Source organism: Triturus cristatus, chromosome 1_1 (genome assembly GCF_964204655.1).
Source record: "Triturus cristatus chromosome 1_1, aTriCri1.1, whole genome shotgun sequence".
Lineage (NCBI taxonomy): Eukaryota > Metazoa > Chordata > Amphibia > Caudata > Salamandridae > Triturus > Triturus cristatus.
This window is the reverse complement of record NC_140579.1, coordinates 104753435-104775115: the sequence shown is the minus strand read 5'-3', so window position 1 is coordinate 104775115 and position 21681 is coordinate 104753435. Positions and strand designations below refer to the sequence as shown.

The 21681-nt window shown below is 48.2% G+C and overlaps 1 protein-coding gene across 2 annotated transcripts in view; it reads right to left on the bottom strand.

Annotated features, from left to right (window-relative positions):
- Positions 1–21681, bottom strand: part of LOC146869650 (DNA topoisomerase 2-alpha-like) — a 163499-nt gene that overhangs the window by 47316 nt on the left and 94502 nt on the right. For both annotated transcript variants that reach the window (XM_085609488.1, XM_085609504.1), the window contains 6 exons: positions 21090–21285; positions 20444–20535; positions 19776–19922; positions 3147–3230; positions 2590–2781; positions 1957–2068 (listed from right to left, as the gene is read on the bottom strand). In XM_085609488.1, coding sequence (XP_085465614.1) covers positions 1957–2068; positions 2590–2781; positions 3147–3230; positions 19776–19922; positions 20444–20535; positions 21090–21285 — 823 coding nt within the window. The remainder of the gene's footprint in view (positions 1–1956; positions 2069–2589; positions 2782–3146; positions 3231–19775; positions 19923–20443; positions 20536–21089; positions 21286–21681) is intronic.

Genomic DNA, 21681 nt, shown 5'->3' with positions numbered 1-21681 from the left:
ATGTATCCACCAGAAGGGTTGGTCTAGACTCATGCACAGACTCATCAGCTGAAGACTGGTGGCAGGCCTCATGTGGCAAAGTCAGTTGACGCTGCAACTTTGACCACCTGCGTCGAGACTTACCTTTACACGTCCAGGGAGCGTAATGCCCACAGGAATGGCTCCTGGATCGGATACGATCATTGGAGAGCGCAGGGGACCGAGGCCGATGGGATGTCTTGGAAGATTGACAGCTGCGCTGCTAGAAGCTTCATTCAACGCTCCTTCAGCACCTTCAGTCGAAGTAGTTGAAATGACACTACTCGCCGTGGTGCGTACTGATTGCACACCTGGCCTCACCTCGGTGAGTGTGGGGTTTGTCGACCGACGCCATGCCGGGGTCCCGCGCGACGCTCCCCTGTGATACTAGCACTTGATTTTACTTTGTGCTCCTTACCTGGAGGCCTTGCACCACTACAGTTCTCAACGAACCCAGTGTTTACCTACTGGACACGCAGATTCACTGTGTGACCTCCTCGACCCTGGGCGCATGAGCCCGGGACTCTGTGCTGTTCCTCATGCATCAACTATGTCTCTCTTGTTTTCTTCGTTTTTGTTCTTTATTTTACATTAGGACACTACACCTTAGTGTCTCCACTAGCCGGATCTGATACCACACATCCATGACCCTAATGGGGAGAGTTACTTTTTGTTGTGTGCTCTTCCTGCTGCCTTCGTTCCTCCGTTTTATTGTCTTATCTCACTGTTTCAAATTTGTATGACAGACACGTTATAACGCATGCCACTAGCAACCTTGTTCAGCATGCGGTTTGCATCATTATGTTGCATGTATTTTCATTACAAATCCTTTATACTGTGACTTGAATTTCTAGTATTGTAATCTTGTCTTTTACCTTGCAGGCTGTGTTTTAAAAATTACAGGTATCACACTTTCTTTGGGTGCTGTAAGGGTGGTCACCTGTATACTGTACTATAGACCACCACCATTTAAGTGTAGGTAGATCTTTTGGTCCTGACGAATTGCCATCAAATAGACCTAAGGGCAAGAAACATGTTGACCGCTTGACAGACGCATATAACCCACATCCTTAGAGTTGGGATTAGCGTAGTTTTGTCTCATTTTTAATTAGGGTAGGGGCCACGCTCATTAAAATTTTCTGAGTGGACCTTCTCCCCTATTTTACTTTTTCCTACACAATTTAGGGCCCTCACACGCACTTCACCCACCGGCTTTTGGAAAAAAGATCTCCGCCAGGAAGGCCCCATCTTGGGTGCCGATCGGGGATTGCAGCGCCGCCCCGATAAGGAGCAGACCCGATGATGAAGCAAGACATCTAGCTGGCTGGGTCTGTGAGGGTCTTTTTCCAACAAGGAGAAGTTTCTTCTCCCCTTCTTGCGCAACTACTTACTCTCAAGTAGGGACCATTTCTCAACACACGTTCGCCTCCATTCACATTAGGAACTGCATACCATTCTTGTTATAGTTCTATTAACGGACCTGTATGCTGGACCTGGATAAATAATAGTCCGCTTTTCCCTTCCTTTGACTCCCCGCTCACCTAGGCATCACATGCAAGTAGAGTGAGGGTCCGTAGCAGACATTTGTCATACACAAGACCCACAAGGTTTGAACCCAGATGACATATTAAGGCACACTATTCCATTGGACGAAATCGTTGAGGTAGGCAAAAAAAATGGACCTAGGAACTGCTGATCGGATCTGCATTGCAAGCGCGGAAAAGGAGGAATGGATGTCAGCGCTTCAGGGGAGGGCTTGTAATGACTGTCGACATCTCATCCGGAGGACATTGTTGCAGCAGAGTCATTTGACGACCTCTGACGACCTCTGTACAGCTATACAAACATTTCTGGATCCAGTATGGCGCCTGGGGATAATTCGAGATAAGGAATCTGCAGCAAGATGTCTCCATCAGATCATTTACTTAGAATGCTTACCTCCTTGAGGTTTCTCTTTATTAGTAAGCCTCTCAGCCAGGGTTAGTGATTCAGTTGCCACAGAAGACTCCTCATCTGCGTCAAACTCTATTTTGACAGCAACGTCTTCTCCCTGGAAAAAGGAACACAACCTTCATATCATTTTATTCTAGGTTAGTTGCATGTGCCTTGCTGGCAGGTACTATTATCAAACTACTTCTGAATGAGAACTTTTAAACCTTTCCCTGAATCATTGAATATATGTTTTTGGACACGATATCGCCTTTTTAGCTACAATGTCACATCGGATCAACCGAGTCATTTTGTGAGAGCAGGTAGATCCACGTTATAAACCAGATTTATAGCAAAGCACACTTAAAAAGAAACAAAAAGGCTACAAGGAATAACCATAGCAAGTTTCATATAACTACACTCCGAATAAGATGCAAACCAAGCAGACTAGCTTTTGACAACTGGCATGGAGAAAAACATGGCTCAATAGTAATGTTGTAGAGTTTATCAATTTAACATGTCCTTCTGGGGTAAGGGAAGTATTACATGTCATGGACTCCAGCAAGCCTGAAGTTGAATTAATTTCTGTTGAGGCTGTAAAGCGCATTTAACTGGAAACTTGGCACCTCATTGCCCTTCTACCTTAATGCGCTTCCTGACTTTCTTGGTAGCCTCGGCTTTCATTGCAGTGGTGACACGAGGGACAATTCTCCTTCCGTGCGGAGATGGCATGATTTCGTCCAGCTGCGCTTTTCTCAGCTTGCTAGTTTTGCCCTTTTGTCCCTTGACTGGGATTCCACAAGCATCATCTGCACGCTCTTTGGCTTCCACCACCTGTTGCGTTTAAAGAAAAAAAAAAAGCTCAAAGGACAAGATCCTTCAATGACTATAGACAGCTGTTAATGCACTGGAACCTGCAGGACATCTGTATTTTACCATGAGCTCCTGGCTTTACACTAGATTGTGCAAAAATAAAGTCTCTCAAATTCAAGACCCAATAGGGAAACAAAATGATGTACTGGTCAACCCTCCAAGACAAGATTCTAGGTCCAAAAACAAGTCTTTAACAGGTATCATTGTGCATTATTAACTATTTTTAACAGCCCCTGGATGCTTCAGAACATGGAGAGTTCAGTGCAAACAGAATGCAGAACACAAGACAGTGACAAACTGAGATAATGGGTAATCTAGATACATACGTCTAGCTCGTTGATTAAAGCAATAAGGTCATCCTTCCACATGCCGCCATGCGTCTTACTCTTCAGCGCAGTCAGCTCCGTTATCTAATAAACAATTAGTGGAGTGCTTTAATTTAGGAGCCATAAGGATTCTACTCCCTCAACTACATAAACCCATGAGAACTTGGAAAAAATGTATACACATACATACACATGGATATAGCAGCCATTACATATGGACCAGATATGTTAATAGGATGCACGTACAAAGCCATGTAAAGTACAGATATTTGGCCCATTAAAGGAATCAAACAGTTTAATAACCTGCTATTTAAGCATTTGTTAACAACTCCAAATAGGTAAGTGATGAATTTAAAGCTGGAGATCACTGGATTGGGTAAACTGGCAACATGCTACATTTTCAATACAGTGATCTGGTTTATCTTACAAGGGAAATGTCCAATTAATCGAATAGGAAAATATAAGAAAAGCACTGTAGATGGACACAACAAAGCAAAAATAGACAGATTTGTAAAGCGTACAATGCTAAAAAATAACAAGTTACTTACCTTTGGTTATGCCTCTTCTGGTAACTACCATCTAGCTGCAGATTCCTTACTGTAGAATTATCCCCAGGCGTCGGACTAGATCTGTAAACGTTTGTCAGCGGTATCCCTGTGTGCCAGTAGGTGGCATCATTAGGCTCCACGTGGCGTTATCGTCCACACCGATGTGACGTGCGTGGTGCCTAAATAGGCGCCACCCCAGCATGCTGATGTCAGCACTTCTTCACGCGACAAGTCGTAAAAAGAAACTGAGCCAAGAACACCGAGCACTGGTGTGGAAAACTAGGGCCCTAAGAGGATAAAAACACGGTCCCTAGAAATCCATTTGCGGGGAGGATGGATGAAGGAATTTGCAGCTAGTCTAACTGATAATGCGTTACCCAAGGTATGTAATTTATTCATCTGATAGACTTCCAGCCGCAGATGTATTACCTTAGCATGGATTCCCCAAAGCAAAACCTCCTCAGAGGCGGGTTTGCGAAACAGTTTCACACTAAATCACTAAAGTCCTGCAGGACTGAACGAGCACAGTGCCCGCCCCGACTGTCTAATGCAAAAACAACAATTGATGGACAGAATGCTGAACAATGTCATACATTCACCCCAGTAGAGAGATCTGGGCCTATATCCATCCTTTTGCTCCCCATGCCTTTCCAGTTCATATCCACCCATATGCAAATCGGTCTTGACCCCGTTACCCATGGGAACTGTCCAGCCCGAACTACCAGGCCAGGTCCTCCCTGGACTGGAAACAAGCATCCTGGGACCAGTTTCAGGGCATCACCGCTCAGCCAGGCTAGCTGGACTCCAGTGGCATGGGGACACAGGACCCACGTCTGGGCATACACGTCCCACTCAGGGTGACAAATGCAAAAAGAACAATTGGACAGAATGCTGAGCAATGTCAAACATTCACCCCAGTACAGAGATCTGGGCCTAAACGAATCATTCATTTTTTTTGCTCCCCATCTCTTGACTGGGGTTGAATGCTTGAATTGCTCTGCATTCTGTCTATCATGTGTGTCTTTAGCTTTCTCGCCCTAAGGTCGCCGGTTATGCCCAGACGTGGGTCCCGGGCTCCCTGTGCCACTGAATTCAAGCTAGCCTGGCTGATATGGGGCGATGCCACGAAACCTGTCCCAGGATGCTTGTTTACAGTCCAGGGAGGACCTGGCTTGGCAGCTCTGGCTGGACTGCTCCGGTGAGGCACAGGGTCAAGACTGATTTGCATAGGACTGAGTCTAAAATGGGGTGGCATGATGAGAAAACAATGGATTTAACCCAGCTCTTTTGACTGGGGGTGAATGTTTGATTTGCTCTGCATTTCGTCATCTTTGTGCTTTTTGCTGACCTGTCTAGGCAGTAGTGCTTGGAGAATGTGCGCAGAGAAGCCCACATTGCTGAATGGCAGATGTCCAGGACAGGACCACAGTCTGCCAACGCAGTGGTCGCAGCCTTAGCCATGGTAGAATGAGCATACAAGCTATGAACTGTTGGAGCTCAATCTCCACGCATGAAGGCGAAGCGTTGACAGAATTGGATGGAGAACCCTCCACTGCAGCAGAAACAAAAGATCCTCCCGTAAAGGAAGACTAAGCAGAGGACCGATGGTCGTGCTCAGCTTGGATAGCAAACGCTGAGTCCAGTCACAAGGATGACTTGGGCCCAGACATTTCTGATCTTCTTGAGATTTCAGGGCAGGAGTGGAATGGGCGGAAAAGCATACAGGAGGCCTGAGCTCTACTTGAGACTAAAATAGTCTGAGCGAGAGCTGCCTTAGACGTGCAAAACTGCTGAAATTGCAAGTTCTCAGCAGCGGCCAGATCTAACGAAGGTCCCACCCACTGCTGTAAGAGACCTTGCATCATCTACAGATGGAGACACCATCTGTGATCCGAAAGGCATCTTTGGCTGAGTTTGTACGCCCTGACGTTCAAAGAACCCACCAGGTGTAGAATTACCAAGGATATGCCACGACGATCTAGCTCTAAACAAAGGATCCACAACCCTAACCGATCTGTTTGCTGCTGTACCAGAAGGCAATGATGTTGTTCGTGAACACCTGCACTAGCCTTCCCATGATGGAGGGTATAAAAGCTTTGAATACAAGCCTAATCACCCAGAGCTTCAGTAGGTTGATGTGGAGTCCAGACTCTGCCGGAGATCTGAGGTCTCAGATATCCCCCTCTCCCAGATGCATGCCCCTAACCCTGGAGTGACCCATTGGTTAGTACTGTCAAATCTGTCTGAGTAAGGAAGAGGGGTCTGCTGCTGACCTAATCGCTGTTCATTAACCATTAACGCAGATATTTTGTAATTCCCTTCGCGATCTGGACCATGCCTGAGATTTCCATGATGCTGTAGCCACTGGACCTTCAGATCCCACTGCAGAGCCAGCAGGCATGCGTCACAAGCAGTATAGAGGAGGCCATGAGGCCCAACAATCTCAGACTCAGTCTCACTGAAACCCAGGACAGATGCTGAAACATCAGTATCATAGCATGAATATCCTGGACTTGCCGTTTGGAGGATAAGCCCGAAACTGCAATGTGCCCAGACAGCTCAGATCAAAGAGAACATCTGAGAGTGAGTCAAGTGTGACTTTGGCATGTTGATAGTGAATCCAAGCAAGTGCAGGAGGTCTGCTGAAGTCTGGAGGTGCAAGACTACTGTATGGGGGGAGCTCGCTTTCAACAGCCTTACATCAAGATAGGGGAAGACTGGTACCCCAGATTGTCGCAGATGAGCTGCAAACACCGCCATCACTTTGGAGAACACCCAAGTGGCGTGAGCAAGTATAAAGAGTACAGCAAACTGAAAGTGCTCTTGGCCTACTGTGAACTGCAGGTAACATCTGGATGGGCAGGACAGGGAATGAGAAAACATGAGCCCTGCAAGTTCACCACTACCATCCAGCCTCCCAGATCCATGCCAGACAGGACTTTATCAAATTGGAGAATTTTGAATATCTCCTTTTTGAGGTAGAAATTGTGAAGGTGCAGGTCTAGGATAGGATGATGGCCTTCGTCCATTTTGTGCACCAGAAAGTAGCAGAAATAACCACAATCTACTTTTGGTGTCTGCACCCTATCTATGGCTCCCTGGCAGAGTAAGGACAGATGGTCCTCTCTCAGCCTGCGCAAGTGGGTGGCGGAGCACTCCCAAAGGGTGGCAAGAAGCCCCTTCTGATATTTTGGAGAACCCAACGGTCTGATGTTATTGACCTACAGTGGTCCTGGTGTATCCTGCCTCCCACTGGGTGCATGATTGTTGGAGGACAATCTAAAGGGGTTGGGAGGTGGCGGCTGCTGGGAAAGGAGTGAGGGTAAGGGATTTAGCTGCCCGACCTCCAGCATCCTGAGACACAGGGTCCTCGGTCATGCCGGGGCTGGGGAGTTTGCGTGTCGTGATGGCTGGGTGGGTGGGTACAAACACGGCTGGAAGCCCCCTCTGTGGCCACAAAAGCAGCAGAAGGTGTTCTGGGGTTGGTGGGAGCCATGGAATGGCTCAAGGATCTGGCCGTAGGTCTGCTACCCTTAAAGTGCTCCATCACAAAGTCCATCTTGTCTCTGAAGAGATGGGAGCCATCAAAGGGCATGTCCATAAGTGAAGCTTGGACATCCCACTGAAAAAGAATCAGTTGTCCTCAGCCAGGCATGTTGGCGTATGGCCACTAAAAAAACCACTCTGCCTAGCGAGTTGGCCATGTCCAGCCCATCGGAGTGTGAACTCAGCTGCGTCTCTCCAGTCTGCCACAGCTTGGGAGAGTATGGCCAGTGCCACCTTCAGAACCATGGGCAGCACCTGCGCAACCGAATTCCAAACTGCATGGGAGTAACAGCCCAAACGGAAGGCAGTGTTCACGGACAGCAGTGCCAGGCGCACAAGTTACTTGTGTAAGAGTATATCGGTAAGAGACATTAGTTGGTGATAAATTACTTACCTAGGAATATCCCCAAGCGTCAGACTGGATCCGGAAAGTTTGTCAGCAGTACCCCTGCGTGTCGGTAGGCGTCTTCGTACGGCTCCGCGTAAGTCGTTGGCGTTGTAGTCGCAGAGATGGAGTCGCTAGAGCTACTTAGACGCACGCTGACGTCAGTTCTGTACACTACTTTCCGCTCCAGGAACGCAGAGCCATGCAAGATACTGACCACTGGTGCATTGAAATTAGGGCCCTGAAAGGGATGACCTTAACCCTAGAAATCAGTTCGCAGAACGGGGAGGATGGGTGGGGCGGTAAGGAATCTATCACAAACTAATGTCTCTTACAGATATATAGTTACACAAGTAAGTAACTTGTGCATCGGAAAGAGACTGTGATAGATTCCCTACCTTAGAATAGCTATCCCAGCAATACCAACCCCGGTGGTGGGTTTGCGAACCAAGATCACACCAGAAAGTCACGGATAACAGAACGGCCAAAGAAGCCGTCTCTCCGGACTTAACTGTCAAGGCAAGAATGCTTAGTAAAAGTGTGCAGTAAGGCCCACGTGGCTGCCTGACAGTTGTCTTGCAGGGGGACACCACGTCCCAATGCAGTAGTAGCTGCTGTTGCCCTGGTAGAATGGGCACGCAACCCCACCGGGGGTTCCTTTTTAGCCAGAGAATAACAGGCTTTGATACACAAGACGACCCAGCGGGAGATGGTCCTCATGTGCACAGCCCGGCCTTTCTTGGTGCCTACGTAGCCAACAAAGAGCTGGTCATCCACCCGAAAATGTGTGCGATTCAAATAAAATGAAAGCCTCTCTTCTTCCTCTGGAAGGGTGTAGAGGCGGAAAGAAAGTGGGCAAGGTGATAGTTTGACCAATGTGAAAGGCAGTTGCAACCTTTGGCAAGAAGGAAGGACGAGTGCATAGCACAACCTTGTCCGGATGAACCAACAGAAAAGGAGGCATATAGGAAAGAGCCTGGAGCTGACTTACACGCCTAGCGGAGGGGATGGCAACCAGGAAAGCAGTCTTCAAAGTTAATAAACGAAGAGGACAGTCGTGAAGCGGCTCAAAAGGAGCGCATATCAGAAAAGTAAGAACCAGATTTAAGTCCCACTGTGGCATTACAAACGGAACAGGAGGGAAAAGGTGAGTAATGCCTTTGAGAAATCTATTAACAGTGGACTTGAAAAGAGAGGGCTGATCAGGAAGCCTGAGAAAAGCCGAAATTGCAGAAAGGTAGCACTTAATAGTGACCAGAGCAGAGCCTTGCTGGGCGAGAGAAAGTAGGAACAAAAGGACCTCTGAAAGAGGGACAGAAAGGGGATCCACAGCCTTTGCTGTGCACCATGCCACAAATGTGTTCCACCTGCAGGCGTATACCAATTAAGTGGAGGGACGCCTGGCTGCCAGAATGACATCACAGACTTCAGGAGGCAAGTCAAATGGCATCAACTGCCGCCGCTCAATCTCCACGCATGGAGAAGGCTGGACAGGTTCAGTGGAGGACCGTTCCCTGTTGTGACAGAAGATCCTCCCGAAGAGGCAGTCGGATCAGGGGATCCATGCTCATACTGAGTAGCTCGGGATACCAAACTCTTCGAGCCCAGTCAGGGGCCACAAGAATGACTTGGGCCCGGTCGCACCTGATCTTCAGCACTCTGGGTAGAAGTGGTATAGGCGGAAAGGCATACAATAGACCGCCGCTCCACTCGTGACGAAAAGCGTCTCCGAGCGAGTGCTGCCTTGGAAACTCCAATGCGCAGAAGTGATGACATTGAGCGTTCTATTCGGTGGTGAATAGATCTAACCAAGGCTCTCCCCACTGTTGAAGGAGACCTTGCGCCACCTCAGAGTGAAGACTCCATTCGTGATCCATCAGGCACCAGCAGCTGAGTTCATCCGCCCTGGCGTTCAAAGAACCTGCCAGGTGTTGAACAGTCAAGGAAATGCCTTGATGTTCCAGCCATGTCCAGAGGCGCAGAGCCTCCTGACATAAGGTCCACGACCCCACCCCGCCTTGTTTATTGCAATACCACATGGCAGTGGTATGGTCGGTGAACACCTGCACTACCCTCCCCTTGACAGAGGGAAGGAATGCCTTCAGTGCAAGAAGGATCGCCCGAAGCTCCAGAAGATTGATATGGAGCAGGGTCTCTGATCTCCGCTGTGAGAAAGTGCCATCTTTCTTGCATGGTATGCCCCCACTTTTTGCTGAATTGCTGAATGTACTTTGAGTGTGCCCTGGACTCCAGCCAATCAGGGGACCAGGGCCTATGCTCCTTCCCTAAAAACCTCAAACCCAAAATTGGCAAACCTTGGCCACATGTCAGCCCCCGGTAAATGGTACCCTAGGTACCCAGGGCCTTGTGACCAGGGAAGGCCTCTAAGGGCTGCAGCACTCATTGTGCCACCCTTAGAGGCCCTGTACCCTAACACACACTGCCCTTGCAGGCTGAGTGTCTGGGTACAAGACAAAACAAAGAGTCGACATGGCACACATCCCTGTGTAAGTGGAAAGAGGGAAGTGCACTCCTATTTATCTAATCTGCAGATATTTAAAAGCTTTGGTTAAGGTGCTACAGTGCTATGCTTGCTATCTGTTCAAGCATTCGGGAATTCACAGGGAAAAAACTAACCGAGAGGATAGTGTCACTGTGCACAATACTGTGGGTTGCTAAAGAACCCTAGTAATGTAAAAACTAATTTTGAAACCCAATGTTAGGCAAATTAAACCAAAAAGAGGTTTGGAATAAACTTGGATTATTTATATTCAATTGAACATAGGTTTTATTAAACCTACTGAAAAACTTTTTATCAAAAGCCAACATAAAAACTTCTTTATGTCACTGTACATATTTTGGCTAAATCAACATGTCATCACAATATAATCATTGCGTAAAAAACTGAAACTTGAACATCTTGTGAAAAAAGCCTGAGGCATTTCAGGACTGGTACGTCCCTTCTTCATGGGAAACCTGTGAACGAAAATGACTAAATTACAAATTGACCTGTTGATTAGTCACAACAGTATCTTGAAATCTTATTCATGTATACATTTTACATTGTGCGTTTTTAGCTTACGTGGGTTTCACCACCCGATTTAAACCTAACTGCCCATTCGTACCAGAGGTGAGTCCACCTCTACTCATTTATGTACATTGCCTTTAAAGATTTATTCTCACTTTTTACCAGTTTCATATCTGTCCATTATAAACGAGCACAGTCGAGCGGACGTCTTTTTCGACTTTTTCTTTGCATCTTAGTCACACTGGTGTTCTTGAGCATTTTTTCCACACTTTTTCTCGTTAATAACATTGTGAACTGTCAGCACGTTTTAGACAACTTAAATTCTTTTGCTAATACACATTGGTGGTTATCACAGTCTGGAGTTGGTTTCAATTCCGACTTACTTTATAGACCATGTTAACTAGAAAGGTTTCCATATGTGAAAATACTCACCTGCTTTTAGGAGAGATCCCAGTGCGGGATCTTGGTGCCCAGCACTGACTCTGAAAAATATTCACAACCGTACTTACCAGTAACCCAATTTTCTTCCATAGGAAACCATTGACTGTTTTTCTGTGAAATTTCTTCTAAGTGTGGATTTTTGCAAATTTTAAATATTCTTTAAAAATCGTGCTGTGAAAACGCAATTACTTACCGGTTTTAGATAGAGATCCCAGTACTGAGTCTAGGAGCCCAGTACTGGATTACAAGAGTAACGAGAACCTACTTTACCTGCAACTTGAATGGACTGTTTCTCTATGAAATTTCTTCTAAGTGTCAACTTATAAAATATCTAAATATTTCCTAAAAATCACAACAATAACTAAGTCGACTTTTATCACTTGTTTCAAAGAACTGTCCCAGGACTGAATCTAGGATCCAGTCCTGGAGTTACAAAAGTAATCCTGAATGTAATCTATTGCAAATAACTTAAAATTTCCATTGAGCTCAATGCATTATTGTGTTTGAAATTGTGCTGCCTATTGCAACAACCTGTAACCAGTATTTACAAATAAATTGCATATTGCAAAAGTATTTACCTAAAGCATCTCATTCTGAGAAAGTATATTTTAATACCTATTGTTGGTTCTAAAATAAAAACAGACATATATTTGTTATATAAACCATTGGCCTAGAGTTCAGTTCTTGAGTGTGTGAGACCATTTGCTGACTGAGTGTGTACAACAAATGCTTTACACGGTCCTCTGATACTGCTTTACTGCTCGACCAAGCTACCACTTTAGAGAGTAAGGTTATATCTAACTTTAGCCTCTGCCAAACCTCTGGGGACTGTGGACTCTGTACACACTGTACCTATTTGGGGAACAGTATATACAGAACCACTTTCTCACATCCGCCTCTCCCATGTGGCCACCCCATCCCAGGAGGGACGCATCAGTCACCACAGTGTGATCTGGCTGGGGAAGGGAGAGGGATCTGCCGCCGACCCAATGCTGATTCGTGAGCCACCACTGCAATTGTTGTGCAGTGCCCTCCGAGATTTGGACGTAGTCTGACAGGTTCCCCTGATGCTGCGCCCACTGGAACTTCAGGTCCCATCTGCAGAGCCTGCATATGCCATCTGGCATGGTTGGTGAGCAGGATGCAGGAGGCCATGAGGCCCAGCAGCCTCAAGGTCATCCTGACCAAAACCCAGGACAAGGGCTGAAAGATCGGAATCATAGCCTGAATGTCCCAGACTCGCTGTTCGGGAGGATAAACCCGAAACTGCGCCGTGTCCAGAACCGCTCTGATGAAGAGGAGCTTCTTAGAGGGAATCAGGTGCGACTTTGGCACATTGATGGAGAACCCCAGCAAATGCAGGAGGTCGGCCGTAGTCTGGAGGTGGGAGAGGACTGTTTGGGGCAAGCCCGCCTTCAAAAACCAGTCGTTGAGATCGGGGAAGACTGAACCCCCTGATCTGCGCAGATGAGCTGCGACCACCGCCATCACTTTGGTGAACACCTGAGGGGCGCTGGTAAGGCCAAAGGGGAGCAAGGTGAACTGACAATGCTCCTACCCTACCGTGAATCGCAGGCAATGCCGGTGGGCCGGCAGGATGGGGATATGAAAATACGTGTCCTGCAGGTCAAACGCTACCATCCAGTCTTGCACTTTTGCTTGACTTTCCGAAGGTCTCAGATGGGACGCAGGCCTTTGTCCATCTTTGGAACCAAGAAGCAGTGGAAGTAACAACCACGACCTACTTCTGGCATGGGAACGCGCTTGATGGCCTCCTTGGCCAAGAGGGCTGTAACTTCCTGCTGGAGAAGTGCCAAGTGATCCCCGACATGCGGTGATACTGAGGTGGCATGGCTGGGGGGAGGGTGCTCATCTCAAAGGGGAGGGAGTAATCCCTTCGGACAATTTGCAGAACCCGCCTGTCAGATGTGATGGTGCACCAGTGGTGGGGGTGATGGCGAATCCTGCCACCCACTGGCGTCTGGTGGGCCTGAAACACCGGACTAGGAAGGTTTGGAGGCAGGGGCAGCAGGGAAGGTGGTGGACTGACCTGCACGCTGGCCCCGAGACCCTCATCTATGGGTCCCACGTCTGCAGCTGCGCTGAGACTGTTGCTGCGCAGGCCTGTGGCTCTGAAACGAACGTGCTTGGGCGTCCCTTCCTTTACCACGAAAGGAGCGAAAAGCAGAAGCTAAAGGAGTGCGTGTGGCCGAAAGGCCTAAAGACTTGGCTGCAGCCCGCAAGTCCTTAAAACGCTCCAACGCTCAATCCGCCTTATCGCCAAACAGGCGAGTGCCATCAAAGGGCATGTCCATCAAGGTGTTCAGGACATCCCCTGAAAAGCCAGTTGTTCTCTACCAGGCGTGGTGACATAGCACCTCTGTCGTGGAAATCGCTCTGTCCAGCAAGTCAGCAGTGTCAAGGCCACAACAGATCGTGAACTTGGCTGCGTCTCTCCCCTCAGCAATAGACTGGGAAGAGTTACTGTCCGAGCCTCCACCGGACACTGAGGTAGTACTTGCGCAACCGTATCCCACACAGAGTGGGAATAACGGCCCAAGAGACATGCAGTGTTCGCAGCCCGCAGTCCTGAACTGGCGATGAAAAAAATCTTCCCAAACTGCTCCAGTTTCTTGGATTCCCTGTCTGGTGGTGCGGAAGGGAAAGCGCTCGGAGACGCAGAGGCCTGGACAACCAAGCTCTCAGGGGTAGGGTGTTCAGAGAGGAAAACGGGGTAGCTCAGGGCTGGGCGATGGCATCAGGCCACGTTCTTATCCACAAGAGCCCCTGTGTTGGGCTTGGACCAGGTGCTCAAAAGAACGTCCGAGAGTGCATCATTAAAGGGCAGCAGCGGCTCCGTAGAAGACTACGCCGGCCGAAGCACTTTTGTGAGGAGGTTAGTCCTGACTGCCATAGTAGGAAGCTCGAGGTGGATAGCCTAGGCCGCCATACGCAACACCATGGAGTAGGAACCATCCTCCTCCGTAGCCACGGTAGAAGGAGAGACAGAGCCAGGTTCAGGAGTATAATCCTGTCACCTGCATCCCCCAGATCCTCATCCCAGTCGGGGTCTAACTTTCATTGTGCTGCGAGAGGGTCCTCAGACCCCTCCCAGCCCTCCCCATCGTCCACAGCCTGCCGAACAGGTGGAACATAAGGAGGTGGTTGAAGAAAGTGATAGAAATTCCCAAACGGTGTCGGAATATGCGTTGGTCGACACCCTTCCGGCACCGTCTCCATGTCAGGGAGGCGGCCAGGGACGGCGTCTGCCAACGCCACGGCAGACGCCTGTGGCGGCACAGTCGGTGGAGGTCATACTGGGCCAACCAACATGGATCCATGCGTGGATCCATCGGGGTCTCTCGGCGTAGAGACCGAAGTAGTCGACTACGTCGGGGCCGGCCGGTCGGTACAAAGACACGTGCCATGGCTGACAGGAACTCCTGCAGCTGGGCTGGAGTCGCCGATGGACCCGGAAAGGGCAAGTAGGCCATCGCCAACTGCGGAGGCTCCGCCGGAGCCGCAGGATCAGTGCCACCTGCACCCTCAGCCGTGTGACCGGCTAGGTGAAGAGCGATGGCGCGTGTTAGACCTGGCACCATTGGCGCGAGTCTCCCTGCCATTTTTCGCTGTGTCTCCTCTGTTTTTACTGGTAATAGAGGCTCTGGGCGCTGTGCCACTGCCATAAAGTGCCACAGAGCGAATGCTCCCTGTGTAAAAATGACATGTGAATTGGTATATCCATGATTGACTTATTTGGTTTACCTGTTAGTCCCTAGTAGTGTGGCCTGTGTGCGCCCAGGGCTGGTAAACCAAATGCTGCTGGTGGGCCTGCAGCGCTGGTTTGCGCCACCCACAGAAGCAGCTTGTAAAGTGTGTCTCAGACCTGCCACTGCAGTGTCTGTGCAGTCCAGAACTGCCATCTTGGCTGTGAAGTGCACCCACTTCCCAGCCCCTGAACCTTCCCTTGGCATCATGTAAGCCATCCCTCTGGTAGGGTGCATTGTACGTGTAAGGTAGGACATGCTCTGATGTGTGTAGCATGTCCTGGTAGTGAATTACACCCAATTTCGTTTTTCATTACTGTAAGGCTACCTGCTCTTCATAGGCCAGAATGGGAGGTTTGGCTATTACATTCTATAGTCCTAACTGACCCACAGAACATGGTAGAAAAACGAATTTAGTATGCCTGAGCTCAGAATATTAAAAACACATCTTTTAGTGAAGTTTATTTTTATATTTTGTATTTGAAAATACCACTTTTAGAAAGTAGGTATTTTCTTGCCTAAGCCTTCCAGTGTGCTCTGCTGTTATGTGTATTGGCTGTCTGGTTTTGGAGGGACAGGGCAGGCTGAGTCAGGCCTGGGTTGAATAGAGATCTGCATTGGAGTATGGGGAGGGGTAGCTCCTGGACCTGAATAAGGCTGTGCCTGGCAAGGTAAATGCTGGCTCCACCTCCCACTGTGCGTCTGATGGCAGACCCCCTACTTCTGAAAGGAAGGATGCAGCCTGGTAAACAAAGTGCTCCAGGGCTGGGCAGAACTGGTTCTGGCTGGGTTCAGTGACATGTGACTCTTTAGAACAAAGACTTTTGGGATATAAATATCTGTGCCCAAACCCCTACAATTTGTATTGCTCCTGGACAACAAGAAGAACCTCTGTCCGTGTAACTGAAGGAATCTGCAGGAGAAGGACTGTGCTTGTGTGCTGTTTCTTGGACTGGCCTGCAGTGGTTACTACTGGACTTGGAAGAAGAGGAAAAGGACTTTGAAGGAACGTATTTTTGCTACAGCAATCACCCAAGGGCTAGAAGAGAGCTAGCCTCCTGCAGGAGTCTCAGGCACATGAGACTCCACCACCAGCCTCCCGTTTCCTCCCAGCGAGGATTTCTATCTGCAGGTGAGGCCTCTGAGTTCCAGGGCCTCTAGTTCTACTGTGAGAAGAGAGTGCTGAAAATCGTCGCTAACGCCCGTTAGCGAGCCGCTGCAGCTGGAGAGCGTAAGAAAAATAGTCGCTCTGCTGCCGCCGAGTGCTCGCTACCGGAGATCATCGCATCACCTGTCGGCGGGCCTGAAAACGCTCGCTAACCCGAAGATCATCGCATTATATGTTTGCGGGCCTCAAAACGCTCGCTAACCAAAGATAATTGCATAGAGTTCATCGTTTCACGACATCGTAGAGCTTTCGCCATTTTCATCGCATCAGGATCGTCGCTCCCTCGCAACAAGATCGCACACGCAACAGGCTCGGCGCATCATCCTCCCTTCGCGGCAAGGATTTTATCGCATCGCCGACTTAGCGTGCAGAAGTTTGTCGCTTTGTCCTGCCCAAAAACCAGCGCATCATCCTCCCTTGCGGCAATGATTCAACGCATCGCTGGTTAGCGCAAGGAAGATCATCGCTACAACTCCTTAGCGACATGTTTGTTGCTTTGCTACAGAATCCAAGTATCTTGTGAGTAAAAGGGTCGCAGAGACCACTGCCTTGAACTGAACTCCTCTTTGCACACCTTGAACTATTTTTGCAGCATTTAAAGAGTAACCCTATTTTCTAGTATTGTGGATTTTTACTGTGATTGGTCTTGTGTAAAGTCTATATATAAAGATACTTCTTTTTTATAACTACTTGAGTGGTGTCCCTTTGTAGTGTTCTTCACTGTGTATCGTCAAATGCTTCACACACTGCCTCTGAGATAAGCCTAGTTGATCGTGCTACGTTACCACAGGGTTGAGCAGGGGTTATCAAAGAGTGTAGTCTGCTTACTCTGACTTAGGAAGAAGGGTCCCCACTTGGACAGTGGCCAGCCATTGCCAACTAGAGACCCCCATTTCTAACAGCGCTTCGACTTCTTGTGCTTCGCCTTACCTGACTCCGTGCACGAAGACTTGTAATGGTGGTGATGGCTCTGCGGCCGGTCCCTCGACCTCCCACGGGACCGGGAACGGCGCGGAGCCGACTCCCGGGCCTCTAGCCACTTTCAGAACCACTCCCGCAAAGTTTTCGGAGCCATGGCCCGGCAGTGGGAGCACGACTGAGTCGTGGTCGCGCCCCAGGCAGTAGACACTCGCGGTGCGGATTTATCACCGACATCGTGTGGGGACAGGCCACGCAAGACTTGAAACTGGGCATCCCTATGCACCTGGAGTGTGAGTATTAAAAGAAAAGAAAAGAAAAAAAAAGACTAAAGTCCCAAAAAACTCAGTCAAAAAATGACAGGGGGTACCGCTCTCACCGGATCTGCGCTTGCTGGCACAGAAAGAGAAAGAACTGACATCAGTGCGTGGGCGTGGCTAAGTAGCTCCAGCGACGTCATTTCGGCAACTACGCCGCCAACGACGTACGCGGAGCTGTACGACGCCGCCTACCGACACGCAGGAGTACTGCTGACGAAAACTTTCCAGATCCAGTCTGACGCCTGGGGATATTCAAGGTAAGGAATCTATCACTAACCGGTCTCTTTCAGATTGGCAGAATAAAACCATTTTCTTGCCCAAGGTGTCCATCCTCTTAGAGTCTCTATCCTGTGGGGTGGTAGGGAATGCGCCAGGATTTATATATGTAGAGGCTTGGACCACCAAGGTCTCGAGGGTATAGTGTTGAGTGATAAAATTGGGGTCCCCAGGAGTGACAATGGCGGTAGGACATTGTCCTGTCCACAGGAGTCCACGTGCAGGGCTTGGATCATGCCCAGAGCAGGACGTCCGTTAAGGGCTTCATCAAATTTGAGAAGTGGTTCTGAGGGGTAAACTCCCAGCGTAAGAATCTATGTCAAGCCGTTAGTCTTAAATGCCACTGAGGGCAGGCTAAGATCTATGAGCTGTGGCGGCCTTCTCACCACTATAGCAAAAAGAGGCTCCCTTCCCCATAGTCATAGTAGGAGGAGAACCCACGCCAGTATCTGGGCTGGTGTCAAGTCCACTGGCGGCCATCAATTAATCACACCAGTCTATGTTGGGATCTAGGGGCTGGTATACTTCAAAGTCCAGTGGCCCCACCTAAACTTCCCAAAGTCCTAGCCTAGGAAGATAGGGCTCAGGCTCCATCCTGGAGGGTATGGCTCCAGCTGGCACTGGAGTCAGCGTTAGATGACCCGCCGTCTCTGTGCTGGAGGGAAGGATGGAGACAGCGCTGCCAAGAGCATTTACATTGAGACCGGCGTTAGTCCGGGCCAGGCTCTACTGTGCAGTCAGGCCGCGTATGACAATGCTCCCACCTCTTGTCGGATGACTTCAACGGACGCGTTGAAGTCAAAGACCTCTTCGTGGTACATAGCCACACGCCCAGACGACTGACTGCAGTGAAGATCGATGGCCCGAAGCTAATCCCGGGACCTTCCTCTCGACCAGGATCAAGACAGTCGCAGTGTTTCATGTCAAGCGGCAAGGAGCTGGACGTACCATTCCTTCAAGGCCTTGGGGTCCTTGATGCAGCTTTTCTATGCAGGTCTTTGCATTGTGGTCGCACTCAAGGCATCAGAGACAAAGACATCGGTCAGTGACTGGTACCGCAGGGCTTGAACCCAGTTTTCATAGTTGGCATCCCTGCCACGCCCGCAGAAGGAAATCTAAAAAAGCGGACAAAAAGTCGAAAAAGATCAGAAAAAATGTCTGGGGTAGCTCTCTCCAGATCTGCACAAACTGGTGTGGAAAGGCCGGTAAATGTAAATGTGTATGTACTTGTATAGCGCACTGCCACCCCCAACATGGGTATCCTGGCGCTTTCACTCATACCGCTGTGGAACCCTTCCTGGCCATTCCCTGTGAAATGTCCACTCCTGGGCACCCCCATGGTGAAGCCAGGCATCCCAGCGCTGCTGGGGCCGTTGTGGAGATTAAGCAAGCTATTGCCCAGAGTTGCAGCGTGGGACCCATGATTAGAATAGGCACCGAGGAGAATTATCAGGTCCGAGGAAATTGAATCCAAGACCCGCCGAGGCGGGGGATTTAACTCTGGTCCCGGGCCAGAACTCTGCATCAGGGTCTGCCGCTCTAACCATTGAGCATAAATTCTCCACCGGTATCTATATAGGCACTGCGCATGTCACTTCCAGCGCGGATGAAGCCATGCACAGCCAAATTATACCACCTGCTGAAGCACAGAGGTACAGCTCACAAAAAAAAATTGCTATCCAGTCTGACGCCTGGGCTCAATTCTAAGGTAAGGAATAAGCAGTTAGAAGTCTGTCAGATTGGATTGGATGTTTGTTACAGGTTTGCAGGCAAGGATTGGTCAAGGAGCATGTTGAATATTACACTGAATTCTACCACTCAATCACACAAGTTATTTTGGTGGACAGAAGATCAGTTGAGGATGGCAGTGGGTACAAGAATGGAAGCTAGGGTTAAAGAACAAGCATGCATGTTATGTCAAACTCTCAATTACACTGAACCCCTATGTTTTTATTTTTTGTTTGTTTTATATAGCGCAAAGTAGACCCGAAGCCATCAGGTATCAGAGCGCTTTACATGAGCACCAGTTTCTTTACAGAAGGACACATTCATTTTTGTTAGGCAGTGAGAGATTAAGCGATTTGCCCAGAATCACTGGATGTTGAGCATCGGTGCAGTGGCTGGAACCCAGTTTCCCAGCTTCGAGGTCGACCGCTCTATCCATAAGGCTACATCCTCTTTAAATTGGGATAGCTTGTTGTTTACACAGAACAGACTACAACTACAGCTCACCTTTGTGTCCCTCTGTTTGCAGAGCTCATCTTTCTTCTCCTTGGTCAGGTACCACATCGGCATGTTCAGCAGGTAATTGAAATCTGGCCCAGAAGTGGGGGCTGCATTTTCCGCTTCTTCCTCCTCAATCATTTCACCAGCCTCTTCCTGTAGGCAAGTGCAATGCAATATGTTTAATGCACCATTTTCAGCTGATTAGAGTGACTGATGCATATTAGAGAGAGACTTGAAAAGGTGTCTAGGCAAGAAATAATTCACATGATCAAACTGCTTTGTGGACCACACGTTAACCACGTGTGGAAATACTTCAGGCCTCCATTGAAGGATCGAGAAAATAGTGGTGGAGGAACGTCACAGGGCCAAAGTTCAGCTTTTGAAGAGTCTAATGATACGCATCAGGACCAATCTATGATGGCTGATATGTGCATACAAAACAGAAAATTAAGTGAAGTGGCCAGGATATAAGGTATAAGGGGTGCATAACAGGCATCACATACAACCAGGACCATTGGACAATTTTGATCCCACTCCTTAGCACAACTGAGACATACGACAGGGATTTAGCAATGGGAGAGCGGAGTCCTCTGCTTTGTCTTTTCCTCCGCTTGAGTTTTGAATTCAACTCCGCTGTGTGATATCTATTTTGTCTCAGCCACAGACCATCATACCTTTTCTTGAGCTTGTTTCCATGTCTTCACTGGATCAGAATCATAACCTCGGTCCACCAGCAACTGGATAAGCTCTCTCTTTGGTTTATTTTCTGCAAGAAATAAAAAATAATCCAGTCGGCATGGTTATAAAAGGCTTACCAGCTAAAAGTCCGAATACAGTTAAAGTCTACTAGCAAAATAGGCAATAGACTGCACAGCTATATCAAGTCTAAAAATTACAAGACCAATAGCTTGATTCACACTCATCTTGTAAAAGTGCCAAGAAACCCCACATCACTTCAGAGTAAGATATGTCTGTATATCCGTTAATCTTTACTATAATCCTCTTCAGTCCAGTGTGTCAGTGGTGAGGACTGTCCTATACTGAATAACACTAGTCCTCCGGTATGAACTAAATGTAACCAGCCTCAAAGAAGGACATTTCTACAGGTTATTTCTAGATCTTCTGCTGGCGCAGTTTGGTTTTGTAGCACCCAGTGCCAGACAGTGTTGGACACAAGGTTTTATGTTTACAGGGACAATTTCAAAACAAATCAGCAGAGACTAAAATGTAATACAGAGCATAAGAAATTAAACTTTCACACTACAATCCTACTCGAGACAAAGGGTTTGAAAAATGTAGTCTACCTTTCTTTTTGCTTACCAATCATGATCTTGCCCTCTATTTTCTCCAGAATAAAGCGAGCCTGGTTGGTGAGCCTGGACGCCTCTGCTGTCAGCATTCCCACCTGCCACTCTTTCCTAAGTCCATAGTACTGCAGTCGCAGTTCAAAAAACTCCTTCAGAATTTCCATCACGCTTTCATATTTTTTAAGGCAGCCAACATGGTCAAAAAGCACCTGCGAAGAAGGACGTCTTGTTGAAGCAATGCCAAAGTGCCACAAGACGACTCAGTATTTTGTGGACAGTACCAACCCATCACACATCCACATAATGAATAAATGCAGTTCTCATAGCTTTCACCTAGGTTATAAAAAAAAAATCTAAAAACTTTGACTAATTTCTCAAGCATAACAACCTCTATGTTGCACCCAAGCAATGTGTTGAATACTCGGTCACCATTAAAGGTAGCACTCGTGACAGACTCCTGCTGCACTTTAAACAGCCTAGGTTTTTATAAAAATAAATAACTAGCTCGACCAAGGGAAGGTTTTCAGCTCAAAATAAAGGAAATTTTTATCAAAAAGAAAAACATGCTTCAGGAATCAAATCTACAACCCATTCAGTTAATTGTG